The sequence below is a fragment of the Pogoniulus pusillus genome, chromosome 1 (genome assembly GCF_015220805.1).
Source record: "Pogoniulus pusillus isolate bPogPus1 chromosome 1, bPogPus1.pri, whole genome shotgun sequence".
Taxonomy (NCBI): domain Eukaryota; kingdom Metazoa; phylum Chordata; class Aves; order Piciformes; family Lybiidae; genus Pogoniulus; species Pogoniulus pusillus.
The window spans coordinates 25637821-25661871 of NC_087264.1; the positions used below are offsets into that span (position 1 = coordinate 25637821).

Consider the following 24051-nt stretch of genomic DNA (forward strand, 5'->3'; position numbering starts at 1 on the left):
CTCGAGTTTTTCAGATTAAAAAATACCTGGACACAGCAATATGTGGTTGAAATAACACTGTGCATAGCCAGTTCCCTCAAAAGAGAAGCCACTCAGTGGTGGTCTTCAAAGACCAGCAGATCAGACCACACTGTTCCTGGCCCCAAGTGCCATGGCAGCAAGAACAGTAAACTGAATTAGAACCTCTTTTTTCAGTAAAGTCTGAAGAGCAGAAAAGAGGGCAAGACAGAGCCCAGACATCTCCAGACTAACCATAAGATACTGCTCTGTAATTCAAATGAAGTTTGAATTGAATTTGTAATTCAAAGAGTAGTAGAAGCTCCAACAAAACTAAACTACAGAAACCCAAAAAAACCAACCAACAAACCACAAACCCACACGGAAAACCATTTATTTCATCTCTATTGTCTCCATGCTGAGCAGATCAATACAGATGAAGGGGAAAATGCATAAGAGCAGCTGAAAAAATAGAGCTAGAAAATACAATTCTCTCTGCATTTCCAAAAGTGACAAATGTGGTGGAGTGACGCTCTTTCTCCTCCCAAGGCTCTCTACCCTCCGCCCCAGGGCTGCCACAGTGGAAAACTAACAAGCCACCCAATAAACCTGGTGCTGTATCCTGCCAGAGTATCTTCCCAGGAACCACAGACTGTCCAATCCTGTGGTAGCAGCCAAAAAAAAACCTCCAAAATTCTTTCTTCAGAGTCATCACTGCATTCCTGAACACTGAGCACAAAATCCTGACTGTGGTTTTCAGTCTTGGCAAGGCTCAGCACTCATGCAACAACACCAACTCATGGGCATTCACCTGGCAATGCCTCAACTCAAATGCCAGCCTCATTTTGAGACAGACATTTTGAGAAGCAGCAGGCACATCCTTCTGTGCAAATACGCTTCCTCCAGAGCCCCACTACAGGGTCTGCTTAGCTGCAGTCCCTGGCTGGGGCCAAGAGAAGAGGAAATGCTCGAAACTTGAACTAGAGGTTAACACACTTCCAGTCCCTGCAGGCATACCAGATTAATTCTCCTTCCAGGAAAGCAGGAAATGGATGCTACTTTTGGATTTCATGACAACTGAATAAGAGAAATTGGTTGACAAACGAAGGCAACTTTGTAAAGACAAAAATTTGCACTGAGCCTCTGTTTTTGTTGCACTAGAACTAGTTATTGATGTAAACCTGGGTTAGGGAAAGCTGAAAACATTAAACAGCAGTTCCTGGGCAGACAGAACTGCAAGCATGAGCTCTCCAGCGCTCTCTGGAAAGTAGGACAGGAGCTGTCATAAAAAAAGAACTGTGTCAACAGCTCAGGAATCTCTCAGGGAAGTAAATACCTCTGCTGTGGGCAGTATACTTGCCTTCCTGCTCTGACCCAGATTGCCCTCTCAAGGCACAGGTGCTCTTGATAAAGGCCCTGTGCAAGCTGGAGAGCTAGACTGATGTACAAAAGCTGTTTAAGAATTGCACAGAACTGGTGCAATTCACACTGTGGCACTTGTTTTGTGCCCAATGACTCCACTATTTCAATTAGACCTGCTTTTAAACAGATACAAGCTTTGCAGAAGGGATGATTGCACATCTCTGTGGCAGCAAAACATCCCTGTGGAACAATGGCCTGGTCAGCCTCAAGAGCTGGGATGCAGGAAAGCACTAGAAACAGAATTTATTTTTATCAGTCTCAAATTGCCAAAGATTTTGTCCCAGGTGTCACAAAATAGAAAACTCCTCCTGAAGCAGATTTACTGTCACCTTTTCATATCCTTTTCTCTCCTTACTTATCACACAGATTTTCTAGACTCACTTTTAAAAATCTTTTCTCGAGAAGTTTCAGCCTTCTCATTTCACCCTCCCTCCACTATTCTTTGATGCTGTGGCCCTCCCTTTAAGGGCTGTCAGTGTTACTTCTTATCCATTTATCCCCAACTGACTAACTTCACTGTGAGGTAAGAAGCTCAGAAACAGACTACTATCTGTATTTTTGGTTATAGCGTGCTCTTAGTCCACACTGAAGAGAGGAAAAGCTAACTAGGGGTTTAACCAGGGGTTACTGGCTGCTGCCCAAGCTGCCCAAACCTTTGTCATGGCAGCCTAGGCCTGCTGTAGCACACCAGGCAGGGCTAGCCTGCTACAGATGGTAAGCGAGTTGGGCCCTGAGAGCAGCCTCAGAGCCATGTTCATCTAAAGGTTATGAGAGTGAGCTCAGTCGCAATAGCTACGTAGCTTTCCTTCCAGATGTAAATGAGCTGGTTTTATGGCCAACAAAGAAACACTTACTGACCATTTCTCAGATTTAGAGTTCTGCTGTGCTGGCTACTGGAGTGGTTAGGGCTGAGGCAAGTAATCTCCAAACTGAGCCAAACTGTAGTGACTTCAAGCTTTTGGCTTGATTTTAACATAAACAAATACTAAATAGACCTAAAGAAGTGGGATGCTGAGGCTAATGCTGCCTTTAGGAATAAGTGAAGTCAGTGAAAAGCTGGAGATCAAGTTAGAAAGGGTCCCCCTCCTTCTATCTCATAGAACTGTTAACCTCTCATGGGCAGCAAGTTCTGACTGAAGCTGTTGGCTTATGGTTGCTTTGCCATCCATTTTCTGCCTCAACCCCTTAGAGTGGTAGAAAAAGTCCTTCCTGTTCATCAGCTACTGGAATCATCTCTGTTGTTTTCACATTAAGAGCTTGGGAGGTACAGTCCCATCAGAATGAAGTGGATGAAACATTGTCCATTTGCTGTGGAGCAGCTGTTCAGTTCAATTCTGCTCACTCTATCTTTTGCTCCATTAGAAAAGAAAAAACAAAAAAGGAAGAAACAAAACAAAACAAAAACCCAGAAGCCCTGATGTGTGGATTTTAGCAGAACAGGGATAGAAAAGCCAGGGAATGAAGTCCTGCACACCCAGACCTCTTCCTCACCTGCTTCTCATACTAGCAGCCAGATCTGCACACACACACATAGGAAGTAACATTAGTGTTCCTTATTGCTTTGTAACAGCTCAGAGTCACTGTGGTGGCTCTGGGAGGCATCATGAGGTCTGCGCAGAGGTCACTCAGTTGTGAGCGAGAGTAGCACCATGACTGTAATGCCTGTACATAGGAGCAGAATTTGCTGCAGGGAGTTCCTGGGGAAGAAACAGCAAAATTAGGAGGAGCCATAGAGAAATCCCAATAGGCAGCAGTGTAGAGGCTTACTAGACTCTTTTCAGACTACAAGAAGCTAGAATAATATAGCAAATATACCAAAATGTATCTACCAGTGTAGAAGAGAGATGACTGAGGTGGGATACAATTACAAACTATGAAATGATGAGTGATAAAGGAAGAAAACTATTGCTTTCTACTTGCACAGCAGCACAGTGACAACTAATCAGAATTAATAAGCAAGAGGCTAGAAAGTGAATAATAAGCAGCATCATTTTACACAGTGCAGAAGCCCAAAGTAAAGGAGAAAGTCAGAAAGTGATGAGAGAAACATCTGATGCTGATGAACAGGTTCACATGTGGCTACCAGATACACATCTCTATGGGGCCCTGGTGCAGGTAGTTCCTAAACCAGTACATGCCAGAAGCTGAAGAGATAGACTGGGGAATAAGTCATTTTACAGGGTATGTTTCTTAGCAATCTACTCTACTTGGTCATATAATCATCTTGGTTGGCAAAGACTTTTAAGATCACTGAGTCTAACGATTGTTGTTAACAAGTTTGGTGCTAAGTCATGTCCCTCAGCACCACCTCTCTGTCTTTTAAACATGCTGTGCTAACACAATCTCTAGGACTGACACAGTTGAAGGTTCTCATGTTTTATAGGGCTTTGTAGCCCCATAAAGGCATTAACTAGCACATCAGTCTCTTTCGATTCCAGCCTTGCCCATGGAATTTGGAAAACTGGCATTCATGTGCTCCCAGAACAGGCACAGAGAAGGGTCATATGTCCACTCCCTGGAAGCAGGAATTGTTGCAGCTGAACAGAAGGGAGCACTTACCAAGGATTCTTCTCCTCTAGGAGGTCAGGCACAACATTTACCAAGGCAATATAAAGAAATCCTCCAGCAGTAAAAGGGAGGATCCAGGCTATTGTTTCCCCTGCATAAACACAGAAAGCTTCTGTTATTACTAAGAAAAAGAAGGGAAAGATGAGAGTCATGCAGGGACAACAGGCCCAAGTCCTATTCCTAGAGGTCCCAGGGCACCTTACCTGCTCCTTTTGGTGACTGGGCACATATTGCAAAGCAGGCTCCTAGAATCCCCCCTAGAGCTGTGGAAAGCTGCATCTTAGCTGCACTCCAACGGTCAAAGCCAGCCCGAAGTAGGATTGCAAAATCTCCAACCTAAGAAAACCAGGAGTTGACAGTTGATGAATAATCTCAGTCACAAAGGCTACCTGTAACAAGACCAGTACTTCAAGACTGTTTCTGGTTTTCCATGTTGCCAGTCTCCCTGTGGAAGCAGCTTTCAAAGGGTGAAGAAAGCATTAACCAGCTTCAGCCCTCTTCATAGAGGAGGAAGCATCCTTGTAATCCCTTGTGATAGCAGGATACAAAGCTCTCTCACCTCGTGTGGAATTTCATGCAGAAGAATGGCCATTGTGGTTAGGAACCCAACCTGTGGCAGAGCAGAGAAGGTGATAAGGAAAAGTCCCCCAGCTTTTAGACATGAGACTTTCATCAGCACGTCAGTTCAACAAAAGGCTAGATGAGCTAACCCTTCCCTTAATGCCACTACAAATGACTAACATGTTCCTAGTTTGAGGAAGCTTTGCATCAGAGGGTCTGGAGAGGGTTGTTTTTTATTGTAGCCTCCATTTTCTCTGAAACTTCCAGAAAATAGGAGTGAACTCCTTACATATTTTGGTTATTTTGCATGCTGTGCCACACTTGAGTAGACCTCTACAGTTCAGCGCACAGCTGGTGACAGAAACCTTACCTTTCTGCTAACCAGGAAACTGGCTGCTACTGCCAGGCCGTGTGTAAAATTATCAATTGTGTTGGCCAGGAGATTGAGGTATCCACTAATCTGCAAAGAGAAAGAAGAGCCCCTGATAAAAGAAGAGTCATAACGAGATAAAGGAAAGGACATGGCTTAGACACAGATTATACAGAGTCATGGTCAGTACATGGCACTTATGGTGAGGACCTTAAAACTATGTCAGTGCTTGAGTACAAACTAAATGTTATGTTCAGTTTTAGGGCAGGCAAATATTGTCTGAGAATAATCATCTTATGCAAATGACAAAAAGCTCTAGAAAAAGAGAAAGGAAAAAGAAGAAAGCCACAATACAGGGATAAACACTGAACCAATTTGAGGTAGCACAGACTAATTTACACAGGTGACTGACTGGCTTCCAATATGGCCTGACCTTGTTTTCTAGTCATGTACTTTAATATCCAACTGTTAACATATCTCCTCTTCAAAAGCTGGTGAGAACAATGCAACAGAACAAATGCTGGTGAAATGGCTTTTTATAACTAAACAGATCTTCAAACACTGTACCAAAAAAGGTTGTGCTTGTGGGTTTGTTTTCCCACAAAGAATAAAAAGGGAAGGCAGCAATGACAGTCACAAAAAAGCCCACCTATTAGAAGGCTGTAAAGCATGTATATGTATTTGCATAAAACTGCATTTCTTAAAATGACAAGCATAAAGCAGCTTCCTCACATAGCCATTTTCATGTTAGACTTCTCTACCGTGCTAGCCATGGTCACCCCCAGACAAATTCTGTGTATTTGCCCTAAAGTGATCTACAAGGTTGCCACCTCCAGCTCTTGCTCAGGGTTTTGTCTTTCTTCCATCAGACTTAACAGAAACTACTGTGTGCGTGTCTTGAGATACTACAGTTCACTATACAGCACTGCAGTTTAAATTATTATCAAACCAGGTGTTCACCAAAACAGGCTATCTCTGAACAGCAAGAACCAATGTGACATACAATAAATCCAGATGCAGGATAGCATCTGGTGAGTGAAGATACTGTCCAGAAGCTGTGAGGCCCCTTACCACAGCATCAGATGCCAAATTTCAGCTGGAAAAACACAAGCGCTGACAGGTTTCACAAGTCCTTTTTGGTCTTCTCTTCCCTGTTCCTATCAAACTGCCTCAGGCATCTTTTCTTTCTGCCATCTGTATGCCACAGCTTAGATGGGGCTTTCTGTCGAGTCTCTCTCCACAGCACCATCTTTCTGTGGGACACTTCTACTGCACAATCTCAGGACACTTCTTAGGCTCTAAACTTTGAAAAGTGTATTGATGGTTAAATATGAAAATAAAATAATAAAGCAAAGCCTAATGATGGATCATGTTTTAGTAATAATCTAAGTAACATCTCCACAGCAGATGTAGAAGGAGTTCCCTGCATGTTTTTGTAAGAAGAGGAATACAAAAGGATGCATGTGAGCAGATCCATAAGCACATCAGTTTTACTTCTCACTCTGCATTTTCAGTCAAATATGATTGTCTAAAATTTCTCCTTTTCATATTAGGATTTTATGTGATTGCATTTTCCCCACAGGCTCGTAATAATTATTCACGTTAAGATTTACACAAAAATGCTTTTCCATGCCACTGTATAGGAAAAAAATAGACTTCATGATTAAAACATTATGATTTTTTCTTGTCAGTGGCTTGGGCAAAAGCTGTCATTGAAAGCAGCAAAGCCTTGGAGTGCTCAGAAATAAATTGGGTTGATGTGACAGTTTATGAGCCTCTGACATTTACATTCTGCGAATTCCTAATAGGACGTTCCCGTTGCTCATAAAGAGCACAGCCAGATGAAGTGTTTATGTTCATGCTTCAGAATTAATGTCGCTGTGCAGTAAAGCTTTCTTCTACAAATCAGCAGGGAGCCCATGTGCCACAGGAAAAAATAAGGAATAAGCAAGGCAGAAGTACTCAACGATGTTTTTCCTTGTTGAGGGAATAAACGGCTGCAATGCAGGACAGAACTGATCTATGTTTGGGTGCAAAAGAAGCCTCCCACCTGTAGTCAAGTTAGGACAAATTATTACAGCACTAGTTAAAGGGCAGAAGCTCTAATACACAGGGACAGAGGATGACTGATTATAGCTTGCACATCATTAAGCCCCAAAGGTTGACTTGGTTTGCTTGTTTAAATAGTATCTTTCCCTTTCTGTTTTTTGAAAATAAAAAAAAAAGGGGTTACTGAGTGAGTACTAGAACAAAAGAAGCCTGACTTGCCTTCTCTCTTTGCAAGCACCTACTCTGCCCACTCCCAGCAACACCATTTCTCTGTATGTCCCTTCCCTACTCCTGCATGAACCAGGCTTGGGCAGTGACTTACCCACTGCTCTTCCAGGCAGGGGATGGGCCATGCCATGGGCAGCACCTGAGCCCTGTCAGAGCCTTCTGACAGGGCATTAGTTTGCATTCCTCCTCCAATGCCATGCTGATTTTATGGAACTTGCAGAAACTTGATTACCCTTAAGACATCTATCCTCTCTTGAACTGAAGTAAACTTAGTTATGGGTTCAAAAGTTATTGAAAATGAAGGGCAGAACAGATGGACAGACAGATGGGATGATTGCTTATGCTGTTGCCTAAGGAAACAGGCTAACAATGCAGGAATATCTTAGTAGTTTTGGTAATTTCCCCCCTACCAGAAATGCTATTAAAATATTCAGGTTATATACTCAGAACGAGACAATTAAAACTACACATGCTAACTTATTAGTTTCTATCTCATGCATATGGACAACAGTCTGTAAGACTGAACAGACATGTTGGGATTTTAAAGCTAGAAGGGCTCTCCATGGCTGTCCAGACCTTCTATGCAACACAGCTGAAGGAGTCTAATTCAATTTCTGCACAAAGCCCATTGTTTCTTAAGCTATTGTGTATTTTGTAGAAAGCAGCTGAAATCACAGCTAACAAAGAATACACTATGTCTCTAAAGCAAGTTGGTCCATTGGCAGGTTACCCTCAGTTACAGAGTTTCTTTGATTTCTAGTCTGCTGCTGTTTGGTATAGCTTTAACTACTGAAATTTAATTGTGCCTCTTACATGGGTATCTGTATACTTTGAGACACTCCTGTCATGTCTACAGAGCTAAAGAAGAGCAGATTTTACAACATACTACAAACCTAAAATAATTATTTCATCTCTTTACTGACCCCTACACAAACTATCAGTAGTTTTCTGGATTTTCTGAGTAATAATACTACTGGAAAAGGTCAGACAGTGCTACACAGAAAGAGGAACACTTGCCTCTTACATACTATTTCCTACATACCCATCCTCCTGGCTGTAGCATCATAATGGAAGAATGGGTCCAGACAGTTTCCTACTGTGATTCTCATACGTTTTTCCCCTGAATTGACTTCCTAGAAACTGTTCCCATCTTGTAAATACAACCTGCATTCCTTCTTAATCTATTCCTTAGTATTTGCACATATCAAGACATGTAAAAATTTAGTATCTTTAGATTAAGTTACTCAGTTTAGCAGATATCACTGACCTCATGCAGTCACAATGTGCCATTTAAGTAAAATGGTAGTATCTGCACGTGTGAAGATACACTGTTTTTACAAACAATCGCTCGGAAAAATCATAAACCACCAGTGAACAGATTTGAGGGGGTTGCATTAATCCAGTCCCTGTTGGTAATACAGAATAATTGATTTTTAATACAGCTAACATTAGCAAAGTTGGTTTAATGCAGTACTATTTTTATTGGAATGTGGGATCGAGTAATGTTTTAGATACATTTGTCAGGGTTGTTATCATCTTATGACCAAAAAAAAACACGAAAAAAATGTCTCGTTGACAAGAATTTCTCTTCTGCAAAATCCTATCAATTACCATTATTATTATGTTTTATATTAGGACCAGGCCCTGAGCAATTCTGTCTCCCATCAGCACTTCATTTCTGCTTTAAATCAGTGGTAGATGAAGCTAGTTCTTTATATAAACCTTTCTTAACATAACAGCATGATGTTTCATGCTGTTTCTAGAAACATCAACCTGGTGCAGTTTGTGCCGTGTTCTGTACAGATTACATGGGTATGACAGATAGCAAAATCACCCAGTGACCTCAGCACATCTTTCCCATTGTGTAGGAAGAGCTATGAAGTTACAGCAAAACAGATTTAAAATAGGAAGACTGAAGAGCCTCTTACTGATCACATATCCAGGTATGGGCTAGTCCCCGCAATCGGACGTTTTGTCCGTAGTTACTCTCCTGCAACCTTGCACATTTTATGGGCTTTTAAACTCAAATTATAGGTCTCTCTACCAAAGTGATTGTTTACTCTCTTGCTTTTCACGTTCACCCAGTCAAGAGTTTCCACAGGGCAAAGATATTAATATAAAACTGAAAGCAAAACCACTCTAAAGGCTAATCACTGCCCATGGTACAGTACTCATTTTCCCTCCTCTACCCTCCAGTCCTATGAGCTTGGTGATTTCCCTTACCCAGTGCTACAGGCCACCTCTCTACATGCCACACTGGCTCGCTAAGTTCAGGTAGGAGAGAAATAAACCTACTGGGGAAGAAGAAATAAAAAGCAATTTCCTTCCATGTTTAGCTCCACGAATAGGCTCATACTGGGACAGATGAAGTCAAGTGCAAAGGAAGTGATGGGAAATACAAGTTGGAGGCAGAAGTGGACAAAAAGCCCCTGCTGTCAGCAGCTAAACTGCTAATCTGAGAAACCAAACTCTTAAGTTTTAGAGTGGATAGCTTCACCTGTCTTCCATACTTCCAAAAGGTGCCTTAAAATAGAATGTGCAGCTTACAACTGGTACAGTGTAGGCATCAGAGAAATTGCAGCACAAAATAATTAAATAAAGATATGACTATAAGATGTAGAGTAACAAAGTGTGAAAGTACTGTACTTTGGTCTCAAGATTCAGCCAAAACACACATGAGAAGACTTATGTCTTCACAATAGTGACTTTCCTCTTCTGCATAAACTGCATATTTTTTCCACATCTGCAATTTTCTCCCTGCTGTGATGTGGATAGACACTCTGACAGAGTAAAACTAAGCACTACTCAAACACTGGGTTCCCAACTCTGGCACAGCTCTTTCCACAGACAGCTCATCCTCCTGACTGAATTCTGAAATACATGCCCAGAAGATATAAGATGTTAAGGTCAGTTTGTGGGTCTCTTACCTTGATTCTGTTGTCTGTTGGACAAGACTGAAGAGAGGAACCATTACAGTGAGTCAGATCTGTTCCTGCTCTTTGGGATTGGCCTGCCACCTTTGGCAGTGAGTAGCCACTTCCATTGGAAATATTTCCAGCTGGTGCTTTGGAACTGTAGCCCTAAATTACAGGGAAAAAAATGTCACTGCCTTTTTGCCAGTGGTGAATGAGCATGAAGCAGAGTCAGGAAGCCAATCTTTACCTTTGTCCTTTCGATGCAAAACAGCAGCACCAGAGTTTAATAGTGACAGTTGCCAAAAATGAGGCAGATTTCAGAGTGCACTGTGACATCTGCACTGTGAAACAACAAGAGGGAAGACTTCCCCAATCACCAACAGAAGGAAAGAAGAAGGAAGAGGAACTGGAATCACATTCCATTAGCGTGAGTCAGGTTCCACTAGAAAAACTAGAGACTGAGCCTGCCACTCCTGCTGGCAGCTGCCGTCCAGTGAAACAGACCTGCATCTGAGCAGGCAAAAGGGGAAAAAGGCTCTGCCTCTCCTTCGTGCATCAGAATAACTTAAGTCTAGAGAATAATTCTATAGATGGGATTATCAGATTCCACACAGCAAAATGTTAATCTCAGACTGATCTGTAAATGAGAGAATCAAGTTCCTTTCAGACTTTAAAGTCTCAAGTTGAACCAAAGTAACACCTAATTGCTCTTAGGCAGTCCGTGACCTGCATTTTTACCTCTCAAAAGTCACAGCTCAGCAAGGACTGAACAGTCTTAGGAGCTGCTGATAGGAGCTGAGCACATCTAAGGACTAGCTGCTCTCCTCTACAGGATTATTTTCTGGTACATCTGTTTATGCTGCCCCTTTGCAGCTGAGTGACTCTCCCCTGAACCATTACTTATTACTACTTGGATAGTAAGCCCCCTTCTACCACACAAAGCTAGCCAAACAAACACTTGGTCCAGGCCATACTCAAGAAGACTAGGCAGTGAGGAACACCCCCCAGAAAAGGCCAGTGAGTCACAATGGCTTAGTGGAATGTGCATCAGCAAGTTGTCATTCCTCAAAGCTCACGTGAACAAAGTCTCATCTGCAAAGTGCTCCAGTTAGCAGTCCCTATAAAAGGGAAGTTTTCTTTTACACATACCACAGCAAGATCCCAGAGGTGAGAAATCTCAACTAAAACCACAAACCCAAAGCATGAGGATGAAATACATTCTTCCAGAGCTCCATGCCAAGGAAGTGGCAAAAAAAACCTCCCAAGGGCCCTAACAAGCTACTCACAGCTCCAGCTGAACCTATTAGGTAAGGCAGATGAGTTCTTTAGTTCTGTGTTCCAAAAAAAACAGCACTCCTTCCCCTCTGGCTGCTAACTTACCACACCAGAGCACTCCTCTTTCTCTAGGAAGATCTTCTCTAGCACCAGGAAGGTCAGGAAACCAATGATCACCCAGAGACCCAAAAGCTTCTGCTGCTGAAAGCTCTGCCCTTCTCCTGAGACACAAGAGAGAAATCTTCATGTTACAATCAAATATGCAGTGTTTCAAACATGTGAACCCACCCCCCCCATAACAGTTTAGCCAGCAGCTCCAAGAGAAAACCCAAGAAACAACAATGGAAATATCTCCTGCAAAGCATAGGAAGCAAATGTATTTCAAGGTAAATTAGTTTAACTTGCTTACTCTTGAACTAACAGATCCCGATCTTAGAACACTCAAGATGGAGAGCTCCCACACCTTTTGTTTCATTAGCGCAATCCAGAATATTTCTTGGCAATACTGGGAATTTCCTTGAGTTCCAGAGGCAAGTGAAGATCGCATCCACAAAAATCCTGCAGCTGTATCTACTAAGCAGCAAGCTCTGACATGAAATATGCCTTCAGTGACGTTACAGCCTCACCTTCCCCTTTCTGCCACACCTGTGCAAGTTATTAAGCCCAAAGCTATGAACTTTCTTTTCAGTAGCAGCCAAGCCTGTGAGATAATCATCCATTCAGCCTGGCTGCAGAGATGCAGATTGCAGTTCGAGAACACAGTGACTCTCTAATAGGGCTTACATGAGTCAAGGAAACCTTTATGTTTCACAACAGTCTAGCACAAACAAACAATCTAGAGCAGGAGAATAGTTTCTTTTAGGAACTACTGCAGAAAGCGGGAAAAAAGACAGTAGGTTCTGCTGGCAGTGCTAGAGCTGTAAGGAAGAGGACCAAAGGCTTGGCAGATCTGGAATCCCAGGACACAGGTACAAGGAAATATGGGAAACCCAAGGCATCCTTTTCCACTTGTCATATTTTCAACAGGAAAAAAAATAGTTCTTGGTTTCTCAACAAGTGGGATGCAGCAGCTCTTGCCTTTTATGCTATCAGCTTGCTGAGGCACAGAGATACCATCAATGAGGCTGGGGTATTTGAGGATTGAGATACATCGATACCGTAAGCTCTATCCAAACCCAAACAGTGTTTAGCTTGCCTTCAAACACGTTTCTGTCACCTGCATTTCCTTTCCCCCCCCCCGTCCACCTCCCCCATCTTAGTCATGGCTCTGTGGACAATTTTTCATGACTTTTCTTTGAACAGTGACTGAGAAGGTAATACACTTGGGCTCTCACAGATCAAAACACCTGTGAGGGGCCCCAGTTAGGCTCAAGAAAGAAGCTCTTATAGGAATAACTGTTATGTGGACAAATTTACAGACAAGGTGCATCTGATGGGGCAGCATGTCCACCTGAGGTGGTGCACATGTTCACATCAAACCACACACACGTTCATAACTTTCCATCAGGTTAAAGAAGCATTCCCCTTCTTTACAGAAAGGACAAAGGAAAATCAACTGAGATTTACAGGAGGGTAAAAGCAAGACAGGAAAAGTTGACAGACAAGAAATCCATTACTAAACATAAAGAAACTGTGTCCAATCTCAGAATCTTTGGAGAACTAGAGAGTATACAAATTGAAGTATTATATCTCTTTTTATTATTCTTACATTCTTCTCTTAGGCATGTGCTTTTACACATTATTTGAAAGACAGTATCAGCCTAGAACAGTTTTTGGGTTGACCCAACCTGGCTGGTCTTGTGTTTTCAAGATGGAAGGGGATCAACAAATGTAATAAGCACAGCACAGACTGCTTCTAGGCACATAATGCTTCATACCTGTCGTTGCACTGCATGTGTAGGCCCAGGCTTCAGGAAGCAGATGCAGAAACACATTCCCCAGTAACCCACCAATTGCAAAACTCAACAGCTGCTTCAAACGGTGCGATCCAGCTGAAAAAAAAACACAGAACCAAATAAAAACTGATCACAACTCATCCAGAAGCCAAAACATCTTCAGCTGAGATTTTGCATGGAGACTTAAACTGGAAGCACCTGCAGAGGAAGCTTCCAAAGGAGAGAGCACAAAACAAACAGCTGGAGTACAAGAAAAAGTTCTTGCACTACCTGGCTCAGGCAGCAGTGTATGCGATGTTCCTGGACCAGGCAGGGTGCAAACCCAGCAATATTCTTTATACAAGCTCCAATCAGGGTGTGCATTCATCCAAAGATTCCCTATCAAATTGGCAGGTACAGACTAAAAACACTGGAAACAGATGGTCTATTTTATAGGACAATTTCTATTGACAAGGTGCTTTTTATCACTGTGCTGTTCAGTCACTATTCAGGACATTCAGCTTCAGAAAGTCTAATACAGGTATCAGGCTTACCTTCTGACCGCAGAGCAGCTCCTGTCTCAAATGGGATCACTAGCAAGGGGAAGACCCCACTCATCCCCACCATGAATGAACCAATGAGTGAACAGATCCAGGCATCCAGCTGCTCACTGCTGAACAGGTTTCCCCAGGACTCTGCCTCCTTCTCGCAGAGTGGACCAGTGCTAGCAGCATGACTCCTTGGAAGTTGCTGAGCTTCACAAGCCACAATCAGAAACAAGGAGAGTGTCCCATCAAACAGAAGCTTTTGTTTTGTCATTGCTAAGTGGTCTCAGCCAGGCTGGCCGATCTATGAAAGGAGCGAGGGAGAGCAGGTCAGAGAGCATGTCAGAGACTCCCTCCCACCATCCCAGAGGAAAGGCCTCAGTTACACCATCCCTTCCCTCAGCACCTTAGCACAGGTACAAATCCCCATGAGGAGCATCTGAAACTCACAGCACCAAAAGACAGAGAGGCTGTTTATCACTGAGCATGTGAAACTGCACAAGACATTTTTTGAAAGAGTCGTTTAGCATCTCTCCTCAGGTGGGCTGGACAAGGACACCAAGTACTCTTGTTCTTGCTCTTCGGTGTCCTGAGGCTTTAAAGAAAGATATTAAGTGGAGATGCTACCCATGTAAGTCTGCTCTTTGCCATGGAACAGCATCCATATAACAGATTAGGATGCAAGATGGAGAATATAAGAGAAGTCTGAGAAGTCATTAGTGAAGTAAAAATAGTGAACAGGGGTAGATTATTCACCATCTCTTCAGTGTAAATGCTAATAATCATCACATGAAGCCAGTGAGGGTCAGCATCATAGAAAACATCACAAATGTGATTGTACATCAGCAGATAACTTGTGTGGTAGCATTTCTCCAAAAAATGATGGGAAATTTTACTACTACAGAAGGCACAATAAGTACTAGAAAGACAAGTCTACTGATCGTTCAGTTAGCTCATATAAGACTGAGGAAATGTCCTTATCCGAAAGGAACTGAAGGCTGGAAGATTAGTTGAAAAGAGCACATATACTTGTCCTATTTTTGTCCTATCTTTTCCTAGAAGAATACTGAGTTAGATGGTCTCTTAGTCAAAATCAGCACAGCTGTTACTAAAAACTCTTCAGCCACAAGAAAAGTGGAGACAAGCAGCTACGTTAGAAGAGGAAAATAAGGATAATTACACTCTCATTGGCAAACAGGAAAGGAAAACAAATGATGCAAAAGCTGAAGTACAAATGCTCCTTCAGTCTCCAGAAGAAAAAGTGAAATGTCACAAGCTGAAGATACTTGGAAATGGTAGAGAGGGTTAGAAAAGAACAGCTTAACAGATGTTCATAAACCAGCTGCAGATTGTGAGAGAATAATGGCATTCACCTGAAAGCACATAAGGAACCAAAGTCATCTCTGAAGCATTAGTGACCATCTTTGAAAATTTATAGGAATATGGGAAGGCCACAGAAGGCTGGAGAAGCATCATGCCTCACCTACCTTTATAAAAAGAAAAAAAAAGGTGGGAGAAGACTTAAGAAATCCTCTGAAACTCTTGATCAAGTTAAATGATCAGTTTGTAGTTACCTACAAGATAAGAAAGTGATAAAGATAGCAAAGCATTAAGAAACAGCTAGATAGAAAGGGCCAATATCAAGGAAAAAAAATCAGGATTTCAGAGCCAATCTAATGGCTCACTGCAGGTAAAAAGGGTAGAGCTGCTCCTTGTTCCCCAGCCCCTCATGAAGCATCCCCTCCCTATGCTCACACCTGACTCTCTGAGTGAACGGAGTCAGAACAAACTAACAGGGAAAACTAATTTTTAAAGGCCCTTTCCCAGTTTCAGTCCTTGAGATAAATCACTGTAGGAGGAAGGCCTGGCTGCAGTGATCAATAACAAAAAGGGAGGATACAAGAACAAATCAGTGAAGACACTAGCAAGGCTAGCTGTGCAAAAGTCACTAAAGCTTTTTGTAGCAACATAATGTCTGATCAAGTGTAAACTCTACTGACCCACACAGAACCCAAGTAAGAAGTTCAAACCAGCTCAGGATTTTGGGGCATCTCGTTGCAGCGTATTGATCTGGCTGCAGGAACCTAAACCTATATATAGAATACTATTAAACCATTCTCAGCAAAGATTGGTACAAAACCAGTATAATAAGGGCAAATAAAAAAAAAAAAGAATCAATCAAATGAGCATGACAAAACAGTAATTCTGATGTGCCATTAAAACAAAAATCATAGAAGCATTTCATTGATTCAGAAATTAATTCCAAGCCACCAGGCTTCTGATGCTGCAAAGTAGCCAAATGACATCCTGGGACATATTAGTAGCTACATTGCCAGGGTGACAGAGAAACAGTGATTCCATGTCACTCCTCACTTGAGATTTCAGCCAACAAAATCTCACTCAGGCTCACATATTCTTCTGTATGAAACAGATGCAGAAATTGGAAACATTGCATTGGAAAGAAACAGAAATCAAGAGCACAAAAAGCATGACCTGGGTTAAAAAAAACCTGAAGGATCTGAGTGTGTTTAGTCTTAAAATGGTAACAGTGAATGGAACAGAAAAATCCACCCACATTAGAAGACAAAATAAAGAGGGAAAGTGATCAACTCTTCTACCACATCATAGTATCAGCTCAAATGGTATACAAGATCCAGCCTGGATATGAAGAAACAAATCCACACAGTGCCAAAGTGGTGACTGGAACAGGTAACCTATGATGCAGAATCTCTAGCACTGTTCTTTTTTAAGAGAACAGAATATACAGCTAATGCCAGTGCTATTTCATTGCAAAGACTTGATGCCTTCTTGAAGTCCTCCAGCCTTGCACCTGTAATTCAATATAAATTGGTGATATCCTTGTTCTACTTCTAGGACCCCTAAGAAAGAGGCAGGTTTTCAGGTGTAAATCACTATTGGCACAACCATTTCAAAACAACGAACCAATTCAACTCAGGCCATGAAGTGAACAAAGCTGGGCTGATGCTGGAAGCACCAGTAACAACTCTGAGGAGAGGATAATGAGCCAGAGATACTACCCACTGCCCAGCTCCACCACACCAATGTACCTGGGATGCTGCCAGGCCTTCTAGGATCTCTCCCTGGGATTCAGGCTATTTCACAGCTATGCAGACACACACAACTACGGTAAAACTATAAACAGAATCCCCCAAATCTCTCGTTGAAAAAAAAATCCACAGAAAACACCACCACAAAATGACAGCAAGCTCTGAAAATGTTAGTTGTCCCCTAACTGAAGAGAATTCCTTCTGTCCCAAGTAGCCACAGAGGCTGAAGCCATCAGTCTATATGGGTCTGCAGAGGGAGGTGATGGGACGGTTTAGGCCGCCAGAGAGAGAGTTCTCTCTGCTTACTAGCTGCTGCAGAACAATCAGCACTTAGAGAATTTCTTGCTCTGAAAAAAAACTGGCACCCCCTACAACCCCTTGCAACAAACAAACAGCAGTGATGGGAAGTGGCAGAAACTGGCCTCTTCTGCAACACTGTCATCAGTACAACTGATCCAAGAAGCACATTTCTTCCAGGTTGATCTCCACACTCATAGCACACATCTGCCTCAAGGTACACCTGAAAGTGTCTTTGAGACAACATGACCAAAACCTGGAGAAGGACAGAAGCGCAAAGCACAAATGGCATGTCCAAAACACTAAAAACAAGCTACCTACCTGGCTCTATGTCCTTCTTGAGAATCAAAAACATGAGGTCCTCCAAAAAGGAATGGTGGTGGACAATAAATGGCCATAAAAGCATAGAAAACTGACTCCCCTACCTCACATTTGTGTCAGTCAACTTTCTGTGGCCCATGGGTCCTTCTTTTCCAGTTACGTGAGAGAAAACCAATTTCTTTACAGCTGTGATGCTTGTTCATTGTTACCCCATGGCTCAAGAACTTCCCCACATATCTTGCAGTAAATTCCTGATGCCTGTAAACCATCTATGAGGAATTTGGTCCAACATCCAGGACACATCTAAACTGATCTTTGTGTCCACTTAATTATTTAGAGTGTATTCTCAGCATTTATTTATTCCTAATCTATCTTAACCACTTGCTTTTAAAAAAATCATAGAATGGTTTGGCTTGGAAGGGACCTTAAAGACCTTCTCAGAGAAGTCTATGGCCACTATGACACAGAGGCATAACTGGGTTTATAGAGATATTTTTCTCAGGAAACTTTTATGACCTGTTTAAGAACATGCATGGCAGAGAAACAGCCAGTGCATCATTTACTTGTCACTTTTGACAGCCCACTGTTTGGGATCACAGCTTGGTTACTGCCACCACTGACAGCTTTCTCAAGATCACCACATGTCCTGTGCAAGTCTCTGAGCTGAGCATTCAGCAGACAGACAGACTTAGCTCCTTCTGCAACAGGCTCAGAACTCTAACAACCCTGAGTCTTCCCAGCTTGGGAAGAACAAACAAATGAGAATTTGCCATTTACACCTCAGCTCGAGTGAAGGCAGGGGAAGGCTGTGCACCAAGTCAGGAGAAGAGCTCCTGCCCTCCTCCCAGGAGGCTCCCGCAGCCTCCTCCACCTCACAGCGCTCAACAAAGCACCTCTGCGGCAAGCAATGCCTGAGAAAACACAGACAAAACTGAAACTGACAAGGCAAAAACCTACTGGAAAACAGAAAATAGTGGTATGATGATGATTCCTATGCAAAATAACCCTCCCAACACTATGCCTTTTCAGATCACAGCTTCAGTTCTGTCTCAGCACAATTGCTCAGTGCCACACAATGGCATTTCAAACACTGTTGGGGAAAAAATGAAAAGGGCTTTCTTACAAGTGTTTTCCCTGGAAGCCGGTTGCCTAGGCTTACAGTTGCAAAAATACCGCTTGGAATGGAAAGAAAAAAAAAGTTATTTTCCAGGGAGGAAGCATAATTTTCAGCCAAAAAATTCCAAGAGCTCCCTCTCCCTCAGCCCTGTGGAGAGCTTTGAATTCCTCCTGGAAGCCCTGAACTCAGTAGTCACAAAAGGTCTTCAGTCCCATGGAGCACTCCCCTCTCTCGAAATCACTGCCCACCTTTAAGAAATACCCTGCTCTGGTAGGACCCTTCGCCCTTTCCCCTCTGTTGTAAAACCACCTGTGCAGAGACTGGCATTTCTGCACATCGCAACACGTTAAGAGCGGGCAAACGCTGGAGAGACACAGCGTTAAGAACGAAGTGCCGCGGATCAGAGCAGATGACAGACCCCATGCAAACTTAAGAGCTAGCAGGGAAGCCAGTTAAAGCACTGACTGAACACTACAGAAGTTCGGGAGACAGCGACTCCTTCCCTATCCGATCAGGGATGAAGGAGGGAAATCCGGGGGTCAAACAGCGACGTTCATCTCCTCAGGGCCGGGGGGCGCTTCCGTCCGCTCGGCAGCCCCTCTCTCCTGGTTCACGGCGGACAGGTCCGAGGGGCCAGACGGCTCGGACTTAACAGTGGAGAAATGCGGAATACTGACCAACGGGAAGGGAGACATATTTGCTGGAGAGGGTGAGTGTGTAATTAACTCCGTTCAAGCGCCTTAAAGGACCAGTTGCCCCCAGTGGTCCATGTGCCACTATGGCCGCACAGATCCCGGCCAGTCCACGATGGTGTCTGCGCGGGGCAGATCAGGGACATCGTCCCGCGGGGGCGAGGGGGAGCGTGGTTCCACCCTCCTCCCTCCCCCGCACCAGGACCTTCCCGTGGCATCATCTGCCAAAACTTTCTGCGCCGCGTCCCGCAGGGGCTGAGTTGCAGCCTCGGGCAAGGCGCCGCCCCGGCAGTCATCAGCGGAGAAAGCGGGCAGGACGGAGGCGAGCCGGGAGCCCAGGCGTAGCAGGGGCCCCAGAGCAGGCGGCGTGGAGCCCACGGTCTCGCCAGGCCGGAGTACGGCTCCCGCTAAGCAGCGGCCCGGCCAGGCGCTGCCCCACCACGTCCTTCGCAAACTTGTCCCGTACTTGGCCCAACCAGGCCCGGTCCACCGGTGCCGGACTCGGCTTCGCCGCGGGCAGCACTACCCACCGCAGCCCCCGCTTACCCCGTCCCGCCGGCGCTGAGCTGCGCGGCCGAACTCGGTCCCAACCATCCCCCCTAGCCACCGCAGTAGCGGAGCGGGGCTAAGCCCGGCCACCCTCCCCGCCGCTCGGCCGCGAGCAGCCGTTTACCGTGCGCCGCCGCTGCCATCCAGCCGCGACTCGGCTCGGCGCGGGCCTGCCCCGCCCGGCGGCCCCTCCGCTCCGCCTCCCCCGGCCGGCCACGTCGGTGCCGGCCTCTTCGTCACCAGCGTCGCCAGCCCGGCGGGGACTAGCTGCCGCTCCTGCGTCTTGCTGCCCCCACTTCCCGCCGTCGCAGTACGGGACGGTCCGGGACTGAGCGGGGCCGGCCCGGCGGGAGCGGCGCTCGGTGGCGCGGCCTGGCCCAGCCCGCGCGAGCGGCAGCGTCCCGCGCGCCGCCGCCCGGCCCCTGCGGGCGCATCCCGGCAAAGGGCTGCGGAGAAGCTGCGGCGGGGGCAGCCCTGGCCTTCTGCGCTGTGCTGCCCGCAGCTCTTCACGCGTTCAGAGAACGCCGCCTCACGGGTGATCGATTTCTTGGGGCTGCAGAGGCATGAAGAGGGCACCGCGGAAACACAGCAGCACTTGTGGAAGTTGCTACAGCAGAGCAAAGTGTGGCCCCCTGCTCTACGACACGGACTTAAAATGCTTCTGAAGGATGCAGTGACTTCTAAACACATTTTCCCCGCCCCCGTTAGAGGTCGATCACAGCCTTCAGGATGTCATTTGTGTAACCCACAGTTCCATAAGCACTGGGGTCCCGACTAAGAGTGCTGGAAGATACTCAGGGTTCTCGAAGAGATTGCAGATTCTGTACGTGCTCAAGAAGTGTATCACAGAACCAAGGCTGACTTTCATAGGAGCAGAAGTATTTTGAAGCTACGTGGTTTCCAGCACTGACACTTTCCACATTTGCTGATGTACCCTTCAGTTTCCAACCATTTTCCGAGACGCAGTTTCTTTCTCACCCCTGTTTTTGGAATTAATTCCATGCCCCAGGGAGACGTTGCTGATGCTGACGTTTCTCTCTGCAGTTTCACTCTTGGCTGCGTTACATCAGACCAATGTCACGCCCTGGGGCAGTAGTTAAGAACCGAGACAGCTGTGCTGGCTTAGCTGCGCTGGTGTAGCGGCTCTTCCTGCTTTCATGTAACCCTGCACACTGCTGCATTGCAAAGGCAGTGTAAGTTTTATCTTCCTCACTGCCAAACAGAACATTGATTCGGGAAGCTGAATTCTGGAAGTGAGTTTTTGAATAAAAACTATTTTGTTCTCAAGTGGTAAGATTTATGTTTCTTGTGTTCCACAGTCGCCTTCCTGCTGCCAGAATAACAACCCCCACTCTTGCTCCAGTGGCACAGATCCCAGTGGATCCTACCTGTGACTATCACAGTTGCAGCAGACACCTCCTTAGATAAATCAAGCCATGCTGAGCGTTTCAAACCACTGCAGCCAGCAGCAGTATCATGGTCTCAGAAGCATGGGAGGACTGGCTTTGACTTCAGTAATGTAGGGTTTCACTCCAAGACTTTCAGGATATATGTCATCCCACCATAAGCCAGATGACAGGACAAGGGGCAATGGGTGGAAACTGAGGCTTAGGAAGTTTCATTTAAATTTAAACATGAGGAAGATTTTTTCTCCCTGTGAGAGTGACAGAACACTGGAACAGGCTGCCCAGGGCAGCTGTGGATTCTCACTCTCTAGAGATATTCAAAACCCGCCTGGACGCATTCCTGTGTGATCTGGTATAAGTGATCCTGCTCTGGCAGGGAAGTTGGACTACATGATCTTTTGAGGTCACTATCAGCCCCTGACATGACCCCCTATGATTCTAAGCCAACAAAGGAAGAGTTCTGGATGAAGTATAGCTTTGGTAGCTCACGTCATCAGCTGGTAGCTACTAATACATTGCGCATCAAATGGAGCTTCCTCCTGGTTGTGGCTGTTTAGTTAATTTTCAGTCATAGTCTAGTGATTAGTGTAGCAAAATCAGAGCCTAGTGATTAGTGTAGCAAAATCAGAGCCTAGCAAGCTGGGTCCAAAAGCTGGTATTTTGTCACAACAGCAATCAGACAACAGTAGCAGGGATCTGGGACCTTCTGGCTCATGTAAGCCACGGAGCTGCTTCAGCTTGGCTTCTTTGGAAAGGATATTTCTGTATTTTATACTGGATAATTTCCTCACCTGAAGAAAAAGTAGATCCCTTTTAAAGGCAGACTAAGAAAACCAGACACTATATATCCAGTTCTCTTGGACTTGTTATTGATGTTCTTGCCTCTCTAAAATATTTTTCTGTGTGTCTCCCAGCTTGCCCTTGTTGAGGTCTCTTGTGTCTTTCTTGCCAGAATGAAGCAATGATGAAAGTGAAGCAGCTTTTCAGTAAAAATCCGCATAAACCCCTTCTAGCTCACTGGCATTCATGAAGACAGAGCTGTAGGGTATTCCTCCAGCACAGCACCCAAAGGCCTGCATGATGTGCATCCACAAGAGCCAATGCATATCCCTGCAGTGTGGCACAATTTTGGACCAAATACTTTTTTACTGAAAAATTCAGCCATTCAGAAGTATTAGTCAAGTAGGGACAATCAGTTTTCTCACACTCCTAGCTGGCTCTGGAGTTTGCAGCTCGCAGTTAGCTCCTCGGAAGCAGCTGGAAGTCATGCTGGGAATGCGGCTGTGCTGTTAAGCTGTTCCAGCTGCACTTCTGCAGAGACATCGCACGGCGGTGCTGCCTGCCTGCAAAACAGGACTGCTGGGCTGTGAGCAGCTTCTCCTTCCCCTTTCTTGGTGGGGCTTGAGCTAAGACGCCTTTCTGTGGGGAAACTGGGAGTTTCGCCAGCTTGAGGGCAGGGAAGAAGACATAACCTGGTAGATTAGATCCACTGTTTCACACAACTACTGGACACAAGCAACTAAACCCATGGCTAACACTACACGAGCGGCTTCTGTAAAATACTAAACGCTGCGGGGAGCTGGACGCCGTCTCCCAGTGACAGCCTGGCAATAGCTTGCTTTGACATTACAGTTTCCAGCTCAGTGTTGTGCCTGGGCTTTGTGTGCAGCCAAGGCTGAGAAGTCAGTCTGGTACCACCATACTGCAGGTTGCCTCTTGTGGAGATAACAAAGTGCTGGCAGGATGGGAATAGTCCAAGCTCAGGGATGGTACTAAACCTTCCCTCAATCTGGCACTGTGGGAGACTTTCCTTTAGGCAGGCACAGACTCACTGGGGTTCAGGCACTGATTCTGTCATGAAAGCCTGGCAAACATCTGCTTTGGTTGAATGATGGGACCCTCCAGAGGACTCTGGATCCCTGAGCCACCATGCAGGCTGTTCTTTCCTAGGAAGAAATTTTAGCAGCTGGAATTTCTACCATAAAATTTGCTAATAAAAAGATCAGAGCGACTTAGTAAATTCATGCTCCCTCACACCTAACAGTGCTCTCTGTACTGTCACCAGGACTTTCTTATTTTTTGTTATTGTACAGTCAGAAGCTGGCTTTTGAAAAAAAGGTGGAATATGACTGGTGTTCTGAAAGTTCACTAACTGCAAAGAAAAGGTATCAGAGCTCCTGCAAAATCTATTGAGAGGCAACATAAAAACATCTCTGGGACTCCCTATGTGTAAGACTAGATGTTAAGCGCTGACAGATGGGGCACAGGCAAGCAGAGAAACAGGGACAGACCATGAAAATGGACAGGGCAGGAATACTTTTAGAAGTTTTTCCCAATAAAGGTGGTCAAGCACTGAAAGAGATGTCCAAGGTTGCTGTGTCCAAGGTACCTCTTGGAGACTACCAGTTCAGCTGGCCTTGACCTTGAGCAACCTGATCTAATTTGCCCTCACTACAACAAAAAAGACATTGAGTTGATGAAGCAGGTCCAGAGAAGGGAGATGAAGCTGGTGAAGGGTCTGGAGTACAGGTCTTATGAGGAGTGCCTGAGGGAAATGGGTGTTGTTTTGTCTAGAGAAAGGAGGCTGAGGGGATAGATACCTTACCACTCTCTACAACTACCTGAAAGGAGGTTATAGGGAAGTGGGTTTTGGTCTCTTTTCCCTAGTGACAAGTGATAGGACAAGAGGAAATGGCCTCGAGTTGCACCAGGGGAAATTTAGATTGGATACTAGAAGGAACTTCTTCACTGGAAGTGTTATCAAACACTGAAATAGGCTCCCAGGAAAGTGGTTGAA

At 44.8% G+C, this 24051-nt stretch overlaps 2 protein-coding genes across 4 annotated transcripts in view; one reads left to right on the plus strand and one right to left on the minus strand.

Moving 5' to 3' along the window:
• Positions 1-1456: 1456 nt before the first annotated feature.
• Positions 1457-20080, minus strand: SLC39A13 (solute carrier family 39 member 13). 3 transcript variants are annotated; one of them, XM_064144818.1, is made up of 10 exons: positions 19973-20080; positions 13814-14108; positions 13263-13376; positions 11491-11606; positions 10123-10275; positions 4919-5008; positions 4547-4597; positions 4191-4323; positions 3979-4078; positions 1457-3116 (listed from the first exon to the last, which is right to left on the minus strand). In XM_064144818.1, the coding sequence occupies exons 2-10, from the start codon at positions 14076-14078 to the stop codon at positions 3041-3043; spliced, it is 1098 nt and encodes a 365-aa protein (XP_064000888.1). In that variant the 5' UTR covers positions 14079-14108; positions 19973-20080; the 3' UTR covers positions 1457-3040. The 3 variants fall into 3 exon arrangements, with proteins under 3 accessions (XP_064000888.1, XP_064000898.1, XP_064000907.1); XM_064144828.1 differs by lacking the exon at positions 19973-20080 and adding an exon at positions 19846-19890; XM_064144837.1 differs by lacking the exon at positions 19973-20080 and adding an exon at positions 14255-17207.
• SPI1 (Spi-1 proto-oncogene) overlaps positions 19210-24051 on the plus strand; it is a 52937-nt gene continuing 48095 nt past the window's right edge. The window contains exon 1 of the mRNA XM_064144859.1: positions 19210-19316. The gene's annotated coding sequence lies outside the window, so the exon portion shown is untranslated. The remainder of the gene's footprint in view (positions 19317-24051) is intronic.